The sequence below is a fragment of the Pan paniscus genome, chromosome 2 (genome assembly GCF_029289425.2).
Source record: "Pan paniscus chromosome 2, NHGRI_mPanPan1-v2.0_pri, whole genome shotgun sequence".
Taxonomy (NCBI): Eukaryota; Metazoa; Chordata; class Mammalia; order Primates; family Hominidae; genus Pan; species Pan paniscus.
In genome coordinates, this window is record NC_085926.1 from 98,199,394 (window position 1) to 98,222,832 (window position 23,439).

Sequence of the window (23,439 nt, forward strand, 5' to 3'; positions counted from 1 at the left end):
ATTTTTAACACACATTGTCAAAAGCGTATATCATATAATTCCATCCAATTACCTTAGATGATTCCTTGCTAATTATTTTATTTGGCAACACATATATATACCAAAAAGGAAGGGTGAATACAAGTGTATAAGGCAAATGGAGATAAATTATACATCAAGAATAGCACTGCCATTGTCTGAAGGATACTATTTTCAGATTGTGTCCGTATGTGTGTGCGTGTCCTTAGAGCTGTTAGTTCACGAAAAAGCAGGAAGTTCAGTTTTAAAAACTGAGGCTAGTTCCAGCTAACATATTGTTTACTATCCCTATTTCCAACCAGGAATTACTCAACCCCAATAAAAGCCTTTTGCCTGGAACATTTGGGAACAAAATTGGAATGAGCAAAGGGTTAAACAGACTCCCACATTAAAGCACAAACATCTCAAACCTAAGAATGGGTCAATCCCTATCCAAATGTTTATTTTGGGTCCATCTATAAAACCTATTTAGAGTCAACTTCAATTAGAGAAGACGACTACTAGAAGGATAATGCAGAAACAGAGTTTCCAGCTTTTTTTTTTATCAGTTTGCTCAACATTTTAAAATGAATTAAAAGCAGATGTTGAAATTGCTGCCAACTGTTCACTTGTCATCTGTGAATGGGAATTAACTTGGTTTTGTTCATCATTCAATCAAATGTTAAGCTTCAGTAGTTTAAAGAGCCTGGGAATGCAGGTCCTGATGGGATTTTAAAATGACAAACAACTGAAGTAATTTTGATAAGTGTGAAACCATTTGTCCTTGTAAGATAAAAAGGGAAATTCTTGGGAAAGTTTAGAATTCTGAAACTCTCACACAATAGCTGCAGAAACAAAAATCAATATTTTGTTATTTAACAAGAACTCTTAAGCACTATCTATATGTTCAGCCCTGCATTTGGTGCACTGGAGCCTACAGGGGAACTTAAAAATAGTTGTCATTCTCAGAGTTAAAGAATATAAGATGCTGTAGTGCCCAGATGAGAGTGCCTGTTGATGGTCCTAAACTAGGTCAGAGGCGACAGAATGTAAGAAGGGCTGAGATGATATGAGCAGGAATCTCAGGGGTAAGTTTCACTGAACAATGAAGAATGTGTAGGATTTAATATTACTTCATGTGGCAGCCAGCCTCTGAGATGGCCCCCAGTGATTCTTGTCTTTGGGTATTCAAGCCTTTGTTGTGGTTCCTTCCCACATTGAATAAGGCTTACCAATAAGATATTGCAGAATTTACGACTTCTGAGGGTAGGTAATAAAAAAAATGTTGTAGCTTCAATCTTGGTCTCTGTTGAACTCTTACTCTGCGGGAAGCCAGCCACTATGTCAAGAGGATGTTCAAGCAGCCCATGGAGAGGCTCATTTGGGGAGTATCTGAGGCCTCCTGCTAACAGTCAACACCAACTCATCAGGCATGTGAGTGAGCCACCACAGAACTGGATCCTCCAGCCCCACTGAAGCCTTTAGATTACTGCATGACTGCAACCCTGGCCAACATCTTGCCTCTGACCTCAAGAGACCCTAAGCCAGAATATCTAGCTAAGCTGCTTCTAGATTCCTGATGCACAGAAATTGTGAGTTAAGTGTTTATTGCTTTAAGACATTGAGTTTTGGGGTAATTTTTTGTGCAGCAGTAGATTAAAACATCTTACTAGGTCTTTGTCTTTACCTAAGAATGCACGAAAGTCAAGAAAAGGCTGCACGAATATGGAATAAATGATCAAGAGCTATGTTATTTCTCCATCTCTTTTTAACAAATGCTAAAATAATATTACAATGAAAACTGAATTAAATTCTACTCACATAACAACTATGACTATGCAGATGAGTTCATAATCCTTACCTGTCCCTGAACCCAACCAGCCATTTCTATATAGGTGAATAGCTTAATCCATTACAAAAGTACTACAAAAAATTCCCTAGTTCATTTTACAAATATTTATGGAGATTCTACTATGTGTCATAGGCATGGTACAAATTAAGTACATGTAATACAGTATAAATTACATAATTATATGGCTCAGAATACCAAATAATAGATGAAAAATCTTTTTATGTTCTCTATAATTTCATTTAAAACTAAGACATTTTAATTTTCTTGTTATAAGAAATACGCTTTGATTTTATCCAAGGATAATATGAAATAATACACCTTCCCATTTGGATGTGGGAACTACAGTTAGATGCACAAATGCAAGCAGGGGACGCACTCCAAGATTTCATAATGAAATCTTCTCTAGTTCTTGAAAAGCATTTTTGTTTTGTTTTAAGCAGAGGTCCATTATTAGAATTTAACAAATTCTACTTGAGGGAGTGAGGCCCTGTCTCAGAAAAATAAAAATAAAATAATAATAAAGAAAAATGGTTTGGCCAACATGGCAAAACCCCGTCTCTACTAAAAATACAAAAATCAGCCGGCCGTGGTGGCACACGCCTGTGGTCCTGGCTACTTGGGAGGCTGAGACGGGAGAATCACTTGAACTTAGGAAGCAGAGGTTGCAGTGAACTGAGATCATGCCACTGTACTCCAGCCTGGGTGAGAGTGAGATTCTGTCTCAAAAAAAAAAAAAAAAAATCCGCCAGAAGACACTATCGCTAAACAATTTTGGTTGAAATCTTGTCCCCAATGGGTTATACATCACTAAGATATTGACCCTATCTAGAACTGGCTCCCTAATTTGTGAGGCCTAGTGCAAAATTAAAACCAGTGGCTCCTTGTTCCCAAATTATTAAGAATTTCAAGATGGCAACACCAGAGCATGAAATCAAGCACAGAGTTCTTCTAAGCATGTGGTCTCATGCTATTGCATAGACTACATGCCCATGAAGCTGGCTCTGGCTCCATTAAAGAACACAGAAGTCAGAACTTTCCACTTTATTTTGACAGAATAAAGAACTGTTTAAAAATGTCAAGTGACATATTTTTAATGGGAAAATATTTTACCAGAGACTATAAAGCAGTTGCTGATTTAATTATACTCAAAATGAATCATAATTGAGGACTGGAATCTTCTTAACCAGTGAGCAACTGCTTCTCATGTCAATGACTGAATAGGTTTTAAAACCATTTTCTGAAAAGTTTCTGAAAATCTACTGGCAACAATTGAAGGGACCCAGGGGAGGTCCTGAATATCAGAATGGTAATGTGACCTAGATTCACGTCTTTTATTCTTTTTGATAGAGGGCATCTACAGTCTCATTCTATGTTAAAAGAAATGTTCCCTAACAGAGAACTGAACATTACAGAGATCCGGGCCTTGGAAGTGGGTGCAGTACCATGCAGATCTGTATTATTTCCCTTTAGGGAAGAGAGTGAACATGTTTTTGGTTGTAAATGAGATAGCTGTACTGTTTTGTATCTGTTTAAAACAAATAGTTTTTGAAACTATGAAACATTTTAGATACCTAAGTATAGACTCTATAAAGAACACTGGCCACCTATGTGGCCACCTTGGGGCCCTTAATAAATATTTAAAAATTCATGGAAACTCCTTCCTTTCCCTGAATGTAACTGCCATTCCGAGTTTTCTATATATCATTCTCCTGCATTTTAAACTCATATGGATCTATTTTAAATATATTGTCTTTTAAACACCAACTATAAATGATACCATACTTTACCTATCCGTCTGCAATCTGTTTTGCTCATTTAACAGCGTATTTTTCAGATGTATCCATATTGTTACATGCAGTTCTACTTCATCACTGTTGTTTTCAGGGCTTGCAAAAGCGTTTCTTTAGGTCCATCCTCCTGAGCGTGTGCTCACCCCAAGGCCCCGGTGGTGGCCAAGTGTCCAGCCATGCGGTGTAAAGGGGAAGTGGAACGCGTAGAGAAGGATTTTGGCAGCTCTGCTTGCCTGGAATTCCAGTCCTAGAATTCTAAATTCGGACTTGATCTTCCAGACTGTTAGGAAGATATATTTAAGTTAGGAGGCTAGAATGTATCTCCTTTAGTATATAGCTTGATTTACAACTTTTAAATATTCAGTCAAAAAGTATGTGGGCCTTCATTTACACTTTTGACGGGGCCTCACAAATAGGGGTGGTCTGCCCCTTTCCTTACGTCCCACTCTTTCTTCAAATTAAATTGCTACAGCAGGAAATTACTGAACTGTGGCTCTTCTCCTACGTCCGCCTTCCCTATGTCAATTCCCATTTCCCTTGCTTTCTCCAATAGTTAGGACTGTAAATTCTAACTTTGTTAGTTTCGACGCCAAGCTGGAATGAAGACGCTAAGTGGACGCTAAAAAGACACGCTGTTTGTCACACAAGGCCTCCAACTGGGACTGCGTCCACCGCGCCCCGCCCCGCCCGCGGCACCGTGGCATCTTGGGACATGTAGTCTTTGGAGGGGCAGCTGCCTGCACCAAGTCTCCTCCCCCAAGACGCTGCCTTTCGGCCTCGGGACGCCGTGACGTTGCGTTCCTCCAGTCCCTTGCCACCTCCCTCTTTCTTCCCCTCTGGGAAAGCTCAGTGCTGGACTTCCGAAGACCTTTTACGACATTGAGTCTCGGAGTTGGTCTCAGCGCCGGATCCACTTTTCGGCAAAGTGACGTGGACGTCAACAGCAATGGCGGAAGGAGAAGATGTGCCGCCGCTGCCAACGGAGAGCGGCGACGGCTGGTGAGTGAAAGCCGGGGCTAATTTCCAATGCCCCTTTATTCTTCCTTCTCACCATCTTGCCGGTCCCCGAGGAGCCTTCTGGCGTCGGCATGGAACGGAGAGGCCGGTCCTAGGCGAAGTCCGGTGCCCTGCCCTACCCCTCTGCCAGCTGGGTGCCCCCTGCCTGCCTGGTTCTGCCCAAGGGACTGGGGCGGGACTCCCAAGGAGAGGGGTGTCATCCAGGTGCTGGGCCTCAGAACGGTCCTCCTGTGTCGTCTGTCAGTCTCCAAAGTGTGCTGGAGTGGGTGGCTTCAGGGCTGGGTTTGGCCGGAGTCCTGGCTGTGGGAGTTGGAGTAGGCTGAAGAAGGAAGTTTGTTGGATGCGGATCTGAGTCCCTGAAATACAATGTGAAGAAAAGACGTTTTGAAATGACCACTGCGACCTTCGCCTGAGGGTTCAGAGGTTGACCCGAGGAGAATCCCTCCCACGTAGTTGGTATACTTTTTTTTATTCTGGCTGTTATCTCGTTTTGCATTCCAACAGTTTTCATCGTTCGTCTCCTTCACGCAAGTCATCTTTTCCCCTACTACCACATTTCTCACAGCTCGATTTCTGAGCTTTGGATGCAATGTGGGACTTTGCTCTTACTGCACCCAAGCTTTTGCATGCTTACCTGATTTATACTCGGGATTGTGGGGGAAGACCGCCAATAATTTTTTGGTAAACTGCTCACCCAGTGTTAATCTTTGGGAAAGGCTTCTACTTTTGAAATAGTTGATCTCACGATACACTGTTAGGTTGTACAACATCATTTTTTAAAAAGGGACCTTTAGAGGCTTGTCTAAATTTTACAGTTGATCTAAGTGTATTGACCACATGTATTAGTTTTGGATTTGCTTGTTCGTTATATTGTATGTGTACAGCTCATGGGCACTTTAAAAATAATACAGGACATTGATAGACATCGACTTTAATCCCAGAGGAAAAAAATGGAAATCGTTGAAAGGGATAGATAATTAGTAATTAAGAAATTCAGCTCTCCATTAGCAGACATCAAACATTACCGTAGCGCTGGGCTCTCCAAGGTGTCAGAGGAAAACTTCATGGTGATCTAGATATAGTTTTTTTTTCTTCAACTTGCTTATGTTGGAGTTGGGAAGGTGTAACAAGGTAAAATTAATCTCATTCTTTGTGAGTGTGATTCAAAGTGTTACGAGAGGTTGGCGGTGGGGGCTGGGGCAGTTGGAGTCACTGGGGGAAAGCTTCATGAAAGCAGCAGTGTTTCAACTAGGCTTTGAAGAATAAGTAGGATTTAAGCCCCAGGGCTGTCTAATAGAAGCCACAGATTGTAATTTAAAATTCTGTAGTAGCAGCATTAAAAACTGAAAAGAAGGCTGGGCGCGGTGGCTCACGCCTGTAATCCCAGCACTTTGGGAGGCCGAGACGGGCGGATCACTTGAAGTCAGGAGTTCCAGACCAGCCTGACCAACAGGGTGAAACCCCGTCTCTACTAAAAATACAAAAATTAGCCGGGCGTGGTGGCGCGTGCCTGTAATCTCAGCTACTTGGGAGGCTGAGGCAGGAGAATCGCTTGAACCCGGGAGGCAGAGGTTGCAGTGAGCCGAGATCGAGCCACTACTCTCCAGCCCGGCGGCAGTGTGAGGCTCGGTCTCAAAAAAAAAAAAAAAAACTAAAAAGAAACAGGTGAAATCAGTTTTAATAATCTATTTAACATATTTCAACATGTAATCATTGTTTAAAAAATTAGATAATTGTACATCTTTTTTGTGCCAAGTCTTCAAAATCCAATGTGCATTTTACAGCTACCTTATATTTCAATTTGGTCTAGCCACATTTCAGATATTAAATATCCACACATGGCTTGGAGCTAACATATTAGTGCAGAATCAGATTAAGAGATGGGAAAGGCCTCTGAATGGAGTAACTTTCATGCGCGTCCGTGTGAAGAGACCACCAAACAGGCTTTGTGTGAGCAATAAAGCTTTTAATCACCTGGGTGCAGGCGGGCTGAGTCCGAAAAGAGAGTCAGCGAAGGGAGATAAGGGCGGGGCCGTTTTATAGGATTTGGGTAGATAAAGGAAAATTACAGTCGAAGGGGAGTTGTTCTCTGGCGGGCAGAGTGGGTGTCCCAAGGTGCTCAGTGGGGGAGCTTTTTGAGCCAGGATGAGCCAGGAAAAGGACTTTCACAAGGTAATGTCATCAGTTAAGGCAAGGACCGGCCATTTACACTTCTTTTCTGGTAGAATGTCATCAGTTAAGGCGGGGCAGGGCATATTCACTTCTTTTGTGATTCTTCAGTTACTTCAGGCCACCTGGGCGTATACGTGCAAGTCACAGGGGATGCGATGGCTTGGCTTGGGCTCAGAGGCCTGACAGTAACAGCATAAGCAAGGGCATAGACAAGACAACTAATTTGTTTTGAGAGTAAGAATGAGAACTACCTGGTTGGAGAGAAGTTGCAGAAAAATACGTCTTTTTGCTTCTGGTATCTTGCAAGAATGGCAAGAGAAAAAAGAAAAATAGATCTGGAAAAATAGTAAAAAAGTTTTTAACTAATTAAACGCACCTTTTAAGAATAAGTGACAGACATTACAACACTTCTCAGAAAGTGACCTAGCTGGTTATAGCCTGAAGTTTGCTGTTTTGGAACGGTGAATTGTGTCATAAACTGGCGGTAACCAGCTCATAGAGTGCCATGAGGGGAAATGTTTCCACAGTTAAGGTGCCTCTGGGGAGTTCTTAGGTTAGAGGGATTGTGAGAATCTCTGGTTCACATGGGCAGAGGACATGGAGTGAATGTTTACTAGAGACAGCATTTTTTCTCTTGTAGGATTGATGTATCTTTGGTGTGTCTTTGTGTTTTTGCTGGTTTCATTTTCATGAATGGAGGAACCCTAACATGGTCGGTGATTTCTGTTTTCCCTCTATCCTCTTCTAATCTTTCTCCTTTTTATCCTGGCACTCTCATCAGCCCCCCAGAAGAGGATTTGAATAGGAAGACTTTGGGATTGGGAGCCAGAGGTTCAGTAAAGGCTCTGTTCTTAGAGTGCTTGGTGAATGGGTTATAGAATGGGGATGCTTTACTCTTGTTTTGTTTTGTTTTGTTGAAGAAACGAGGTCTCGCCATGTCGCCCAGGCTGGCCTCATACTCCTGAGTAGCTGGGGACTACAGGTGTGCCCCATCCATCCGGGTGTTCTACTCTGTCTTTCTCTCCCCTCCCCCTCCCTCCCTCTCTTTCTTTCTCTCTTTTTGGAGTAAATGTTTTTATTTTAACTCTGTCAGATGGAATTTTTTCTAAAATGTATCATATATCTTACTGCCTAGCTCAAACTCATCTTAATGACTTGAGTCATTCAGTTTACAAATGTAAGTGTAATTTAAGGATAGAACTAGGTCTCTGTCCTCAGGGAATTTATGGTCTAGATACAGGAGGCATGTTTGAGAACATCGATTACTTTTGTGTTATTGTAATGTGGTGAGACTTTTAGGGCCTATCTAGACAAATTGTTGCTATGTTAAGTGACACAGCTATCCCTTTTTGAGATTGCTTTTTATAAGTTTTTCCTATTTTCTTTTTTTGTTGTCAGTGGTATCTCAATTTGTTCCTAGTCTGTGAAACTAAGCCATTGAACTTGTTGAAATTGTATATACATTCTTAAAAAGGTTCAGGATGGACCTTGAAGATCTTAAAAGTATGTGGACTCTATGACATTGTTTTTGCTGATTTTCAGTTATGTTCTAGTTCACTGCTTCTCAAAATTTAAACGTACACTGGAATTATCTGGGGAGCTTGTTAAAATGCTCTCCAGGTAACTGTGATTGTGATTCAGTATATTTTGAGGTGGAACTTGAGAGTCTCTGTTTCTGACTAGCTGCTGGGGGTTGCCAATTCTGGTGGTTTATGGACCACACTTAAGTTAGCAGGGTTCTAGGTTATATATATATCAGAATGAGTAGGTCAGAGGAATTTGTATATGTCACATTGTATCACCTTACATGTTATACTAAAATATGTGTAATTACATGACTTATCATTGTTCTTTAGATAATGAACTTCTCAAGGGCAGTGGCTGATAAAAGGCAGGTGGCTCAGTAAATGTTTATTGAATGAATGTACGCATGAATGAAAACTTTCCTGTAATTATGTGCAATAGCATACTAAGCTGTCATTTCATATAAATTTCCTGACTCCAGTGTTTTTGTGAGCTGTGGAATTGTCTGTTGGTATAATGCTTATTCTTTATGGAAAGCCAAAGTAATCAGAAAATGCCTCAGCTTTCAAGCTCTCTGGGATTCAGCCATGTAAGCTCAAAGGGTGTGGTGAAATTCTTGTAAAAATGCTTATAGTTAGTTTTAAGTGATTTGAATTTAATTTTAAAAAATTAATATAAGTTATGAGAGTCTGGATTTGTAAAATTAAACATGTTAAATTGTTACAGTGAAAAGATTGGTAATTACCCTCCTTGGTATTGAAGAAACTAGCACTGGATTTGAACATATGTTCTCATTTTCCGATACTTTCTTCCCGAAATAATGTCTAAAGATCTATAGTCATAATTAAAAAATTATTTTGGTATTGACTTCAATTATATAACTGTTGAAATTGGGAGTTTGTTTAATTAAGAAATGTTACTTAATATTCAACGTTTAATTAGTGTTTTTTATTGCTAAACCTTTCTTAAGATATTGCTAAACTTTTCTTAAAATTGTAAAAATATTAATTCCACAAAGAATCTTCTATTGTTGTTAATCTGAGATGTGAGTAGGAATTGTTTGAGAATAATATTTTTCAAAGTTTTCTGCACTCTGTAAATAGTACTATCAGTGTTCCCCATTTAATAAGCATTGAAATATGAGAAAAAACTTAAAATGTCTTTTAAGAACTAAGTGATTGAAATTTCAGATATGATATAATCAATAAAGAAATATGTTAAATGTAAAAGAAATGTTTGTTTAAGAATTCTTTGTTTAAGAAGGACATTGTCTACTTGTGGAACTGGGAAGGCTGGATACTACTTTTAGAAGAAATGAGAAAATGAACTTCATTTTTTGAATTGGGGTTATGATGTGACAGTTATTTGATTTTGTAAACTATAATTAGAGGGCAGGCAAAGATAAGAAATGAAAAAGACTTATTTTATACTGTTTACATTAAAGTCTTTAATTATAATTTAGATTTTATAGTTTTTAAAGGTTTTTTTTTTTTTTTTTTTTTGAGACGGAGTCTCATTCTGTCACCCAGGCTGGAGTGCAGTGTGCGATCTCGGTTCACTGCATCCTCCGCCTCCTGGGTCCAAGGGATTCTCCTGCCTCAGTTTCTCAAGGAGCTAAGATTACAGGCATGTGCCACCATGCCCAGCTAATTTTTGTATTTTTAGTAGAGATGGGGTTTCACCATGTTGGCCAGGCCGGTCTCAAACCCCTGACCTCAGGTGATCCACCCTCCTCACCCTACCACAGTGTTGGGACTACAGGCATGAGCCACTGCACCCAGCCTAAAGGTAATTCTTAGGTAATAATTCACTTCTAGGATTTTGTTTCCTGTGGATGTTTTAATATCCATAATTTGAGTTAGTAATTGGTTTTTGCATGCTAAATAAATGTATTTCAATTAATTCATTTTTATCTCTGTGTAATCACTGCAGAGAGGCGACAAGTGCATTCCCTCTGTAAGTATAGTGAGCAATTCAGAGCACCCAGTTAAATATACTGCAATATGCAGCCAACTTTTCAGTAGGAGTCTTCTGGAGAGAATTGAGAAAATATGCTTGACAAAGCATTTCTGATGCACAGTGCTGAAATGTGGATTCTTTTTGGTATAAAGACAGTGCCTTCTCTCATGTGTCAAAAAGCAAAATAGAGTTTAGCAAAAACATTATCAGTTCAGCAAACATTCACTGAATAGTGGTTATATTCAAGCTGCTGTGTAAGGTTTTAGAAAAAAATTTGAAACAGTTTTACAATCAGGAATGTGCATTGTGGTGCCTTCCTGGGATACTTTGATTTTTTTCATCATTTTATCTCTAGGAATACTGTGTGAAAATAGCTTCTGAAGATATCTAAATGCTGGTGTTTTGGGAATTACAGGCTCTAACAGAAAATAATAGGATTAAACAGTTTGAAAAGGGGCAGGGCTTGAAATGAGTTAAATATTGAGAATTACAGATGGAAAGCAGGTAAGTACCTTCCATTAAGCTCATAAAATCAAATTCTTTCTTGTAGAAATAAAGAATTTAAGAGCCACTTAAACCTATTTTCTGAAATTTAATGTCTGTTTGTTTCAAGGGTCTGCCTAACTTTTTAACCTGAGTTAAGAAAATGATGACTAATCAAGTCATTTGTTGCAAGTCTTCATCTTTTTTCTTGATGCTTAAAGGAGTTTTTTCTTATCCTTTAGCTGACATAGCATTTGATAGTTGGGTGGGAATCTTGTAGTGTTTGCTTCTTTTTTATTTTAAAGTAGTTGTTACATTAAACTAGTTGTTATGGTGGTATTTAATAATTTCAGCAAGGAGATATACAGGTTGAATATCTCTTTGGAATACTTGCATTATACTTAACCGGTTGAGCATCCCTAATCAAAAATCTGAAATCCATAATGCTCCAATGAGCATTCCTGTGAGTATCATGTTGGTGCTCAAGAGTTTCAGATTTTGGAGCATTTCGGAGTTGGGATTCTTGGATTTGGGATGCTCCACCTATATAAGAAAATACTGTACATTTGCATAGAGCGTTACTCTTTATATATAATGCTTATATATATTAATAACATCTCATTTGGATCTTAAAACAGCTCTATGAGAAAGCAAAGTTATGCATTGGGCATGATGGCTCATGCCTATAATCCCATCACTTGGGGAGGCCAAGGTGGGAGGATTGCTTGAGCTCAGGAGTTCGAGACCATCCTGGGCAACATAGTGAGGCCTCGTCTTTACTAAAAATAAAAAAAATTAGCCAGACTTGGTGGCACAAACCTGTAGTCCCAGCTACTTGGGAGGTTGAGGCAGAAGGATTGCTTTAATGGGGTGAATCGAGGCTGCAGTGAGCTGTGCACACCAAGCCTGGTGACAGAGTGAGACTCTGTCTCTAATAATAATAATAATGATGTCCATGGGTTATTTTTCCTTTAAACAGTTTCTAACCTTTGTTTTGAAGCCTCTGTGCATCACTTTGTGATGCAAAAGATTTATTCATCTCATATATATGTGCAATTTGAATACTAGAAATCCTTTATTTTGTGAATTCCATTTAGATTAACCATCAGCATGAAATTCAATGAAATCCTTTTTTCAAAAAAAATGTTCCTTGATGGTTGGAATCCAGCTTAAAAAAAAACCCAATATGTATTTCTTTGCCAAACTATGATCCCCATTGGCATAGTACCCTTGAGAATTGTCCAAATGTTGCAAAGTGTTGTCACTTCATTTGCTGTAGTTGTTTCTTTATAACAACTATGTTTCTGAAATGATAGTTTCAAGACAAGGAATGTTGGTAATGTTTCGTTTATCATTACACTTTGGATAAAGTGTAAATTTGTAATTGACATAGGTAATATCTCTCTCTCTCTTTGCTGTTTTCGTGCCATTCTCTATCTTAGGCAAAAGTTACACTCTGTTTTTAGTTTCCAAATAAACTGCATTAGTGGGGTGGAAAAACAAGGATGCATTTCTTTGTGCCTTAAAAATACTGAAAAGTCACCTCATATGTATAGAAGGGAACAGTGTTGAGGATTTTTATTTTAAGAAAGCATGAAAGAAGAAAGGATTTAGAGTGCTCGCTGAAGTTGACTGCTCATTAGAGAAATTTCCAATTTTGTAGTCAAAATCTTATAGCAAATGCATTGCAACATTACACATATAGTTATGAGAAACGTTTTTTTGTGTATCTTTTTATTTTTTACTTAGGCAACAACTGAGTTTTTTTCTTAGCAGAGAAAAGGGCACCATTGGTACCGTTGGTGTAATTTGATCTTCATGGATTGTGGATCAAAAATAAATCTAAGATTTAAAACACCTGTTCCATTTGTAGTTAATTTTAGTAGCTTATAGAATAACATTTCTGTGATCTCTAGCTCTTTTGCCTATTGCATACAGTGATGAAATACTGTAGCTATTAAATTTGCCTTGTGAAGCCAAGAGGACTAGATTTAGCACCTTCTTTACTTGGCTCAAGATCCTGATTAAAACACAAATTCTAGAGATTACATTATTCATAAGGGAATCTCCCAAAGCTGTTTTTGTGGATCTGGTCCTAATGCAAAATTTTACAAATTGTTTAAAGCTGGTGAATGGGTGTTTTTCCCCTTGGCATATAAATTTGTAACTTGTTAAAATGCTTGTAACAAGCATGTCTGATTCTGACACAAATCTAGATAACTTCACAATTATCAAATTGTATCAAATTGTTCTCTCACAAGACTTTAAGTTGTCAAGGTCTTTTCTGAATGTGCTATCATACTATTGAAATACTTGGAAAGTTTTGATGGTTTGAGGTTGGTATTTAAAAATAAGTTGCACAAGACATACTGTGGTCCTTGAGCTCCATGCATATCTACTGTACAAGTGAATCTGTAGCAAAGTTTTCTGTTTTCATTTCTACCAAATGTCATACAGAATATTCAAGAACTAATTAAGGAGTTTTGTTATGGTAGTACTTTGTAACCAGCGTCCTAACAATAGTAGCAAAATAAGTTCAGACAAAGCTTTGGTGCTGATGTCTCTCATTCCCTGGGCATTAAGAAACCCCCAGAAATGTGGTGGCACAAATTAAGCCATGAAACCGCAATTCAATACATGCAGCTTGCCACTGCTTACTCACTGTTCCACAATTTGCTAGTGCTTATGACTAATTAGGTATTCACTTTAGAGTTTTAAGTAATTGGTCAGAGGCTTATACCTGATTAGGATATGTACATGGACAAGCTGGGCTGTCATGGTTTAATCTGAGCTCACAGTGATTTACATTCTAAACAAATATGAATAAATTGCACTTCAGAGCCACTCCCACCTCTGTTCAACAGGATTTAGATGATAGGACTTGGACTAGAACCTTGGAATAGCCATCTGGCATGTAAGCTACATAAGAGCATTGACTTTTTTTTTCTGTACTGCATCCCCTGTGCCTCACACAGTGAGTAGCCTGTAGTAGGTGCTCAATACATATGTGTTGAAGGTTTGAATAAAAGAATACTTATGTCAGGGAAGGAAATAATTCAGTATATGGGTTAGGAAAGCAGAGGAAAATCTAAATGAGAGTGTTTTAAGAAGACAGTCAAACTTTGCAGTGTATGTAAAGGGGACGAGAGCTGAGAAAGATGACTAATGACTTCTGAGAGCACCTTTAGTAGAGTGATAGAGGTTTTGGGTGAATGAGAGAGTAAGTTTAGGTGAGTGGAGACTACTGTTTTCAAGGAAGTTGAACTGTAAAAGGAAGGAGAGAGATGACTTTTTGATGGGGAGTAGGTTATATTTATATATAGGACCCTTTAAGTAAGTAAATGTGAAAATTTTAAAGGAAAGGAGATAATCACAGGTTATATTTTTGAATGCTAGAAGTACTTTCAGTGAAGGTTTCTGAGTTCATTTGTTTTCTCTTGGCTCTGTTTAATACTGTTAGCAGACTCACAGGTTTGAATAATATCGTATGCAATAGAAATAACATATTTAAGATGTTATTTCTTAACATCATGTCAGGCTTTGGGCTTTTATTGATTTCCCAGTAGTGTAGCTTTTGTATTTTTATTTTAAGAAAACAATAATAAATCTTAGACTTTGGCCACTTTAAGACACAATATTAATTTTTTTAATGTGGTAATTGGATTTTCTTTGTAATTTCTCTATACTCTGCATTTAAGTGTAGAGTGATTACATACATTATAGACCCTACTTGGTCCTTTAAAAACTGCTAGTCTTCATTATTTTTATAATTACAGAAAAGGATTCAATTTTAAGAATTTTGAAGATTAGTGAAGCTGACTTAGCTTAGTTGATAGACTGAGAGGCTTCATGAATTTAAAACATTTTTTTTCCAGCCCAGAAAACATTCTATTAATATCTTAAGTGTTTTAGATTTGGTTAAGAAAGGGGGTGGAGATGATACAGAGAGTGGTCCCTATGGAGTGGTGAGGATCAAAGAGGGATGAGAAATGGAAGTGGGTTGGCAAGAGAGGGAAGAGATAGATTTAAGATGAGGGAAAAGTTACATATATTGTCAAGAATTCTTTGTGAAAGGAACAACCAAAAGTTTGGTAGCTGGATGGAAAGGGAGAACGTGGAGACGTTTTTGTGGTGGACATTGCTGTTTCTAATGGCAATTTTTGAGCATGTTTTCTCAGAAGAAAGAGCCAGTAGAGAAAGAAGTGGAAAATAGGAGAGAAGGGATAATGGATGGCACATGGCTTCTGAAAGATTGTGGGGAGTGGGTGGAGATAAGAGTCAGGTGAAGTTACCAGTCTTAGGCTAGAGAAGAGATACGTAAGTCTCCTGTGGATACAGGAAAGAAGAAAATGACTGGAATAATAAGTTGCTTATGTTTGTTTGTTTTTGGAGGGGGCTGAGATCAAAGGGAAGAGAAGCCTGCTGGCCTATATATTCTCTCTGGAGTCATAAGTAAAGTCACCTGAGGTAAAGTGGCTGGGTAAGGAGTCTGAAGTAAGTGGTGAATAGGAGATTTTCAGGCACTATTGTTATATGATAGCATCATAGAGTTGTCTTATTTTCCCAAGAAGCCCACATTGAGTAGAGTATAGGAACAGAGAAGGCAGACTGGTTAGATTAACCTAATGTTGGGAATTTGCACCTTTCTGAATGTGACAGAAAGAGCAAGGAGTGAAGAAGTCAAGGGTGTTGTCAAGAATGTGCTTTAAGTTTTGGGCCATGGAATCAAGACAGGACATAAAGTGAAGCCACATGAAGGCTTTTCTAACGAATCCATGCCACCCTTCCATCCCTTACCTTTGTCTCCATCCACAGGGAGTGTGGGGAGGATACTTACTCCCTCAAATTAATTATTTTCTCCACTCAAAAATTAAGCCACATGTTTTTATATCTTTTAAGTTACTTCCAAGTTTATCATACTGTAAACCTTTAAAATACAGTTTGTTTTCAGCTATAAGTTGAACTTGTTTCGCCTGTTTATCCTTCCAATATTCAGTATTGGAGAACTAAAATGAGACAGATAAAGTAGTACATGTGCCACATTGTTTCCTACTTAATGATTCTGTAAAGTATCCTTTCTTAAGTAGCAGTTACTTAATACGCTAGAGAAGTAATATGTTTGAGAACATGCAGTATTTCATTTTCTGTTCCTCCTTTAGTTTGCTAGGGATAATGGCCTCCAGAGATGACACAAACAAATGGAAAAACATTCCATCCTCATGGATAGGAAGAATCAATATTGTTAAAATGGCCATACTGCCCAAAGCTGAAGGGGTGGGTTGCCCCTCCACACCTGTGGGTGTTTCTCGTTAGGTGGAACGAGAGACTTGGAAAAGAAAAAGACACAGAGAGAAAGTATAGAGAAAAAAGTAAGGGGACCCAGGGAACCAGCGTTCAGCATATGGAGGATCCCGCCAGCCTCTGAGTTCCCTTAGTATTTATTGATCATTTTTGGGTGTTTCTCAGAGAGGGGGATGTGGCAGGGTCATAGGATAATAGTGGAGAGAAGGTCAGCAGATAAACACGTGAACAAAGGTCTCTGCATCATAGACAAGGTAAAGAATTAAGTGCTGTGCTTTAGATATGCATACACATAAACATCTCAATGCCTTACAGAGCAGTATTGTTGCCCACATGTCCCACCTCCAGCCCTAAGGCGGTTTTCCCCTATCTCAGTAGATGGAACATACAATCGGTTTTATACCGAGACATTCCATTGCCCAGGGACGGGCAGGAGACAGATGCCTTCCTCTTGTCTCAACTGCAAAGAGGCATGCCTTCCTCTTGTACTAATCCTCCTCAGCACAGACCCTTAGGGGACAGTCAGGTCTTTCCCTTCCCACGAGGCCATATTTCAGACTATCACATGGGGAGAAACCTTGGACAATACCTGGCTTTCCTAGGCAGAGGTCCCTGCAGCCTTCCGCAGTGTTTGTGTCCCTGGGTACTTGAGATTAGGGAGTGGTGATGACTGTTAACGAGTATGCTGCCTTCAAGCATCTGTTTAACAAAGCACATCTTGCACAGCCTTTAATCCATTTAACCCTGAGTTGACACAGCACATGTCTTGGGGGTAAGGTTATAGATTAACAGCATCTCAAGGCAGAAGAATTTTTCTTAGTACAGAACAAAATGGAGTCTCCTATGTCTACTTCTTTCTGCACAGACACAGTAACAATCTGATCTCTCTTTCTTTTCCCCACAAAAGCAATTTGTAGATTCAGTGCTATTCTCATTACACTACCATTGACATTCTTCACAAAACTAGAGAAAACTATTTTAAAATTCGTATGGAACCAAAAAAGAGCCCGAATAGCCTAGGCAATCCTAAGCAAAAAGAACAAAACTGGAGGCATCACACTACCTGACTTCAAACCACACTACAGGGCTAAAGTAACCAAAACAGCAGGATACTGGTACAAGAACAGACACATAGACCAGTGGAACAGAACAGAGGACCCAGAAATAAGACTGCACACCTACAACTGTCTGATCTTCAATAAACCTGACATAAGTAATGGGGAAAGGATTCCCTATCTAATAAATGGTGCTGGGATAACTGGATAGCCATATGCAGAAAATTGAAACTGGATCCCTTCTTTACACTGTATACAAAAATCAACTCAAGATGGAAGCCTAAAAACTATGAAAATCCCATAATAAAACCCAGGGAATACTATTCAAAGTTGTATTTTCAGTATGATTGAGTTTATTATAAATATAGATGTCTATATGTAAATATATGTCTATATATATGTCTATAAATACACACATGAGAAACTGAAAAGTGATTCACAAAAAGTGATTATTTCATGGTAATGGAATTGTGGTTGGTTTTTAATTTTTTTAATGCATTGGCAAAATTCTTTAAAATGATTATGATTAAAAAGTCATTTTAAGAAAGTAAGCTGTTGTTCAGTAACAATAACAAAAGAAACAGTATTCATGGATTCTGTTTATTAAGGAATTATGTAGCCAAGCATTGTCCTGAATGTTTTGTGTTCAGAAACTTATTTAAGCATTAACTGACCCTATAAGATAAGCATTGTGGTGCTTTTTCCTTTTGTAAGGTCATATGGCTGTTGAAGGGCCAAAATTGAAACCCAGGTCTGACACTAAAGCTCAAATTTATGAATTTTTATAATACATTAAATAGAGTTGATTTTTTTTAATTGTGGTAAAATATACATAATGTAAAAAGTTTACCATCTTGACCATTTTTCAGTGTACATTAGTATTGAGTACATTTACATTGTTGTGCATATAATCTCTAGAATGCTTTTCATCTTGCAGAACTGAAACTTTGTATCTGTTAAAGAGCTCCTCATTCTCCCCTCCCTCTGCCCTGGTAACCGCTCTCTAAATTTTACTACTCTAGGTACCTCACATAAGTGGCATTGTATAGTATTTGTCTTTTTGGGACGGATTTATTTCACTTACCGTAATGTTGTCAAGGTTCATCTATGTCGTAGCATGTGTCAGAATTTCCTCCCTTTTTAGGCTGTATAATAGTCCATTATATATTATATATAATATATATTCTATAATATGTAATTAACTTATTAATTACATATATAAATTAATAAACATATATAATATAAATATATAATATATGTTTATTAATTACATATATCTATACATACAGTACACACACACCCCTTTTTGTTTATTCATTCATCCCTCAGTGAACGGACACTCGGGTTGCATTCACCTTTGGGCTACTGTGGATAATGCTGCTGTGAACATGTGTATACAAAAGTCTCTTTCAGACTCTGCCTTCAATTCTTTCAGACATTTCAGGATATGGAATTGCTGAATTGTATGAGACATGTATTTTTAATTCTTTGTGGAACTGTCATACTGTTTTCCATAGTGGCTGCATCATTTTGCATTTCCACTAACTGTACACAAGGGTTCACATCTTTGTCAACCTATGTTTTTTGAAAGTAGTAGTCATCCTCATGAGTGTGATGGGTTCTTTGGTTTGGTTTTATTGTTTTGTGTTTTTTTGTTTGTTTGCTTTTTGAGACGAGGTCTTGTTCTGTAGCCTGTTTTTTGAGACAGGGTCTCGTTCTGTAGCCCAGGCTGGAGTGCAGTGGTATGATCTTGGCCTTACTGCAGCCTCTGCCTCCTGAGCTCAATTGATCCTCCTGCCTCAGCCTGTTGAGTAGCTGGAACTACAGCCGCATACCACTACAACTTGCTAATTTTTGTACTTTTTGTGGAAATGGGTTTTTTCCATGTTGCCCAGGCTGGTCTCAAACTCCTGGGCTCAAGCCATCCAACCAGAAGTGCTGGGATTACAGGTATAAGCTACTGCCCCTGGCCTGGTTTGGGTTTAGTTTTTGAGTGAGGTTTTAATAGACTTGATCTTTAAATTCTTTCAGACCTCTTGAAGAATAAATAATTAATGAACAAATAATATATATGTATCATACACTTAACCAGTTGAACTACTGATACTTGTGTTCAAAATTAAGGTAATTATAATAACCAAAAAGTTGAAACAACTCAAAAGCCCATTATGTAATGGATGGATAAGTAAAATATGGTATATTCATATACAATGGACTATTATTTGGCAGTGAAAAGCATATATTGATACATGCTACATTATGGATAGATGTTGAAATGTTATGCTAAATGAAACCAGGCATAAAGGCCACACATTATATGATTCCAGTTATATGAAATATCCAGAATAGGTAAATATGTAGAGACAGAAAGTAAATCAGCGGTTGGCAGAGACTGGGGTCAGGGTAGGAGGTGCTGGTGGGGAGGAATGGCGAGTGACTGCTAATGGGTATAGGGTTTCTTTAAGTGCAAAAAGATACTTGTTAAAAAAAAAAAAGGAGATGAACTAAGTCTCGTTTCTTGTTTTCATGCCCTGTTTGGCGAGAGTGTGTGTACATTTAAACAGTTTTCATAAATTTTGAAATGATGGGGAAAATAAATTTTTAGAACATGGTTGGGAGGAAAACCGAATTTAGAAAAATGTTAGTATATAGTCATTTTTTCCTAGTGGGAGATTTCCTATAATATATATTATAGGAATATAATATATAATTCCTATTTCCTATAATTTTAATTTTAGGAGCACAATATATGTAATCCAGTTGCTTTTAAAAATCATAATTTTAGTATGATTCAATATGGTTTATTCAGAAAATTACAAAATTTCTAATAATGAATTTGTTAATCATAGCAGCATTTGGAAATGCATATTAAATTTGGTAGTGCTTGAAAATTCATGCTTCCTTCTCCCATACATTGTGCAAATGCTTCCGTATGTTATTCACCATTTGGCTAAAGAAGAAAAATCCAATTCATTTGCTAGCTTGAGTATAAATATTAAACTATTTCCATATAAATCCAGTGACATTGTTTGCCTCGCTGTAATTCTGAAGCAACTTGGGCTACAATGCTTAGATTAGGTGATTTTACCACACAACATCAGGTGAGGGGAAATTCTGTTATGTTTTATTTAGGTTTTGAAAATAATGCTATTGATAGATCATGACAGGAACCTGTAGTATTATATTATACCAACATGCGTTAATAGTTTCAAAGTCACAGAGTCAGGAGGAGGTGAGTTTCTCCTTCCTTCCCACCTCAGAACCATGGGATTTGGTCTGTCCTGACCTTTCTGAGCAAAGGAGATAATTTTGCTTATTTTTTGTACTTTCTAGAATAAATGGACAAAGCCTGTACTTTTCTGTTTTAAAACCTTGTCTGGATGTCCAGTGTAACTGTACCAATCTTTAATTTGTAAGGTCAGTGAGAAGCTGCTGGTAATCAAAGAAGACTGAACAAAACACAGCCCACCCACTCATACCACACCAGACATGGATTTTGCTTTTGTATGTTAGAATTGTATTACTTGTTTAAAAGCAGAAACGTGGTTTAGGGGAAGAGGAATTCTATTTGGGAGCTAAATGCTATAGAATTCTTATCTCTGATTGATCCTTCTATGAATGATTTACCTTAACAATTTTCAGCTCTTTACTACTTTTATAAGCACATTTATATTGTCGAAGGTCTATTAACTGTACCTTTGGATGCCTTGTTCAGAAAATAGTGTTACTTTTAATTATTTAGGTTTGTAAGAAGTATCTTTTGCTACTTAAGGTGTAGCATTTTCTGGTCTTCAAAGGAGCCCTTGCTCATGGTTGTACTGCTGGAGAGCACATTTGTGGTTCCCTGGAGACAGCATCAAAGACTCCAACAGCAGCTGTATCAACAGAGATGTGTTTGTACATTATTGTGATTTAAAAAGTACTTTGAGGATTGGGCATTTTGCAACAAAATACAAGCTTTGTTCTCTGGAATAGTAGGGGATTTGGCAAAATTACTTCAAAAAGAAAAGGATTTTGCACTAAAAAGTGAACAATTCTAATTCTTCATCTAGTAAAATAATTTCATCCCAGTAAGTAGTGTTTTTAGTCCCTCATTATTTGACACATTTGACCATTTAAATATATGGTATTTATTCACCAAAGATGCCATTAAATTTTCTTTGTTTCATGGTTACTAACAGCCTGTCTTGTACATTTTGGCCAGAAGAGAAGAGATAAACCCCAGTTTTTATCAGCTATAGGCCTGAACTGTCTCTCAACAGTAGACTTGAAATCTTTTTCTCTACCTCTCCCTTCCAACACTTTGGTGACCATATAGCGAAAGAACTAAATGTTTCTTGTGTGGTTACTAGTTATCTTCTGTTCATATGAATTTGTAGTAGCTTTGTCAAGGAACCTTTCAAATTCGATGAGTACTTTTCTGTTGAGTATGATCCTAAGTGATTACATTTTCATTTAATTCCTTTCTCTTAGGAGAGCAACGCTTTATGAAATTTATACATTTAAACTAATATTCTTAGATGCCTATCAGTGGGGAAGTTTTCATTGTCTTAGTGAAAAAAATGAAGAGTGGGAATAATTTATTTTCTTCAGAACCACAAAAATGGGACAGAAATCCTGATTTCCTGATCCTAGTGAGATCACCTGCCTTTTAGGCTGCTTCAAAGAATGTTACAGATTGTCCAGGTTATGAAGCTCTTAAAAATTTGTACAGATTTTTAATGTATGCTGAAATCATAAACAATGACTGAAACCTCAGTTTTTGAAAATTCCTAAGGAATTGATTGATTTTTTGTTGTTGTTGTTGTTGAGACGGAGTCTTGCTCTGTCACCCAGGCTGGGGTGCAGTAGCATAATCTTGGCTCACTGCAACCTCCGCCTCCCGGGTTCAAGCAATTGTCTGCCTTAGCCTGCCAAGTAGCTGGGATTACAGGCACCTGCCACCACAGCCCGCTAATTTTTTGTGTTTTTAGTAGAGACGGGGTTTCACCATCTTGGCCAGGCTGGTCTTGAACTCCTGACCTTGTGATCCACCCACCTTGGCCTCCCAAAGTGCTGGGATTACAGGCGTGAGCCACTGCGCCCAGCCGGAATTGATAATTTAACTGGTTATTTTCTGGCTAGAAAACAATGTATACTTTTGTAAAAGTATTCTTTTAATTATTTTTACCTTATACAAATGAAATTAAATTCATACTTTTCTCCTTAAACATCGTAGACTGAACAAAACTGCTTGGTAATTTACTTGATGATGTGATATTATTCTTTTGCTTTAATATACCAATAGATCCTTTTTTCCCTCTAACATTTATTTAATACTTATTGTAGGCTAGGCACTGCTCTAGGCATGATACTGATGTAGTCATTTACTAAATAGTCTCAGGCTGCAGTGTTTTGAATTCTTGGCTGAATTGAGCATAATGTTAAGAACACGAATTCAGGAACCAGACTGTTAAAATTTGAATCCTGGCTCTACTGCTGATATGACATGTGACCATAATATGACATGTGACCCTATACCATAATACTGGTAAACACCTAAAAGAATAGTAACTTTTTAATACCAATAAAGTTATTTCTTCAGTTGTCCCCTAAATGTCTATAACCCTTCTTTGCCTCCATTTTTGCATCTGTACGTGGGGTCAGTGATGTAACCTACCTCATAGGGATTGTTATGAGGATTAAAAAGAACACATAAAATGTTTGAAATAGTGCCCCACACATAGTTGCTATGTAAAGTTATTACCACCACCAGGAATACTGTTATTACTATGACTTCGCAGTGCTGTCAGCCAGCTTGCCCCATCTCCTCTTTAAATTTCTCTAATCTAGGAAAAGAACCAAACTAAGGGTAAAATGAGAGTAAATTGACTGTATGAAGCCTGAGATTTCCCACAAGAAAACATGCTGTGTATACCTTGGCATTACATTTTGGTTGCTGAGAACTTTTGTTTCTTAGACAAGCCTTTAATAGGCCATGCTTATAAATGAATCTTGAATAAGGAAAAGTATGAGGTAAAGTTCATTTTAATAAATAGGACTTATTTTTTAGGGAAAAAGATCTTGAAGAAGCTCTGGAAGCAGGAGGTTGTGATCTTGAAACGTTGAGAAATATAATTCAAGGAAGACCGCTGCCTGCTGATCTGAGGGCCAAAGTTTGGAAGGTAACCAGAAACTAAAATGAATAAAATGTAATCACTGAAGAATAATATTTTTAAAAGTTTGTTGCTTCAGCTGTCTTAGTTGCAGAAAACTTTATTACCTTATGAGCATGCCACATCTAGATTTA

At 37.9% G+C, this 23,439-nt stretch overlaps 1 protein-coding gene and 1 long non-coding RNA gene across 3 annotated transcripts in view; one reads left to right on the forward strand and one right to left on the reverse strand.

Annotated features, from left to right (window-relative positions):
• LOC117979719 (uncharacterized) overlaps positions 1-3,769 on the reverse strand; it is a 124,791-nt gene extending 121,022 nt beyond the window's left edge. The window contains exon 1 of the long non-coding RNA XR_004670642.2: positions 3,637-3,769. This is a non-coding gene — a long non-coding RNA (uncharacterized LOC117979719). The remainder of the gene's footprint in view (positions 1-3,636) is intronic.
• Positions 3,770-3,901: 132 nt separating this feature from the next.
• TBC1D23 (TBC1 domain family member 23) overlaps positions 3,902-23,439 on the forward strand; it is a 64,951-nt gene continuing 45,413 nt past the window's right edge. For both annotated transcript variants that reach the window (XM_008975395.4, XM_008975396.4), the window contains exons 1-2: positions 3,902-4,638; positions 23,203-23,314. In XM_008975395.4, the coding sequence (XP_008973643.2) occupies positions 4,586-4,638; positions 23,203-23,314 (165 nt within the window). In that variant the 5' untranslated portion in view covers positions 3,902-4,585. The remainder of the gene's footprint in view (positions 4,639-23,202; positions 23,315-23,439) is intronic.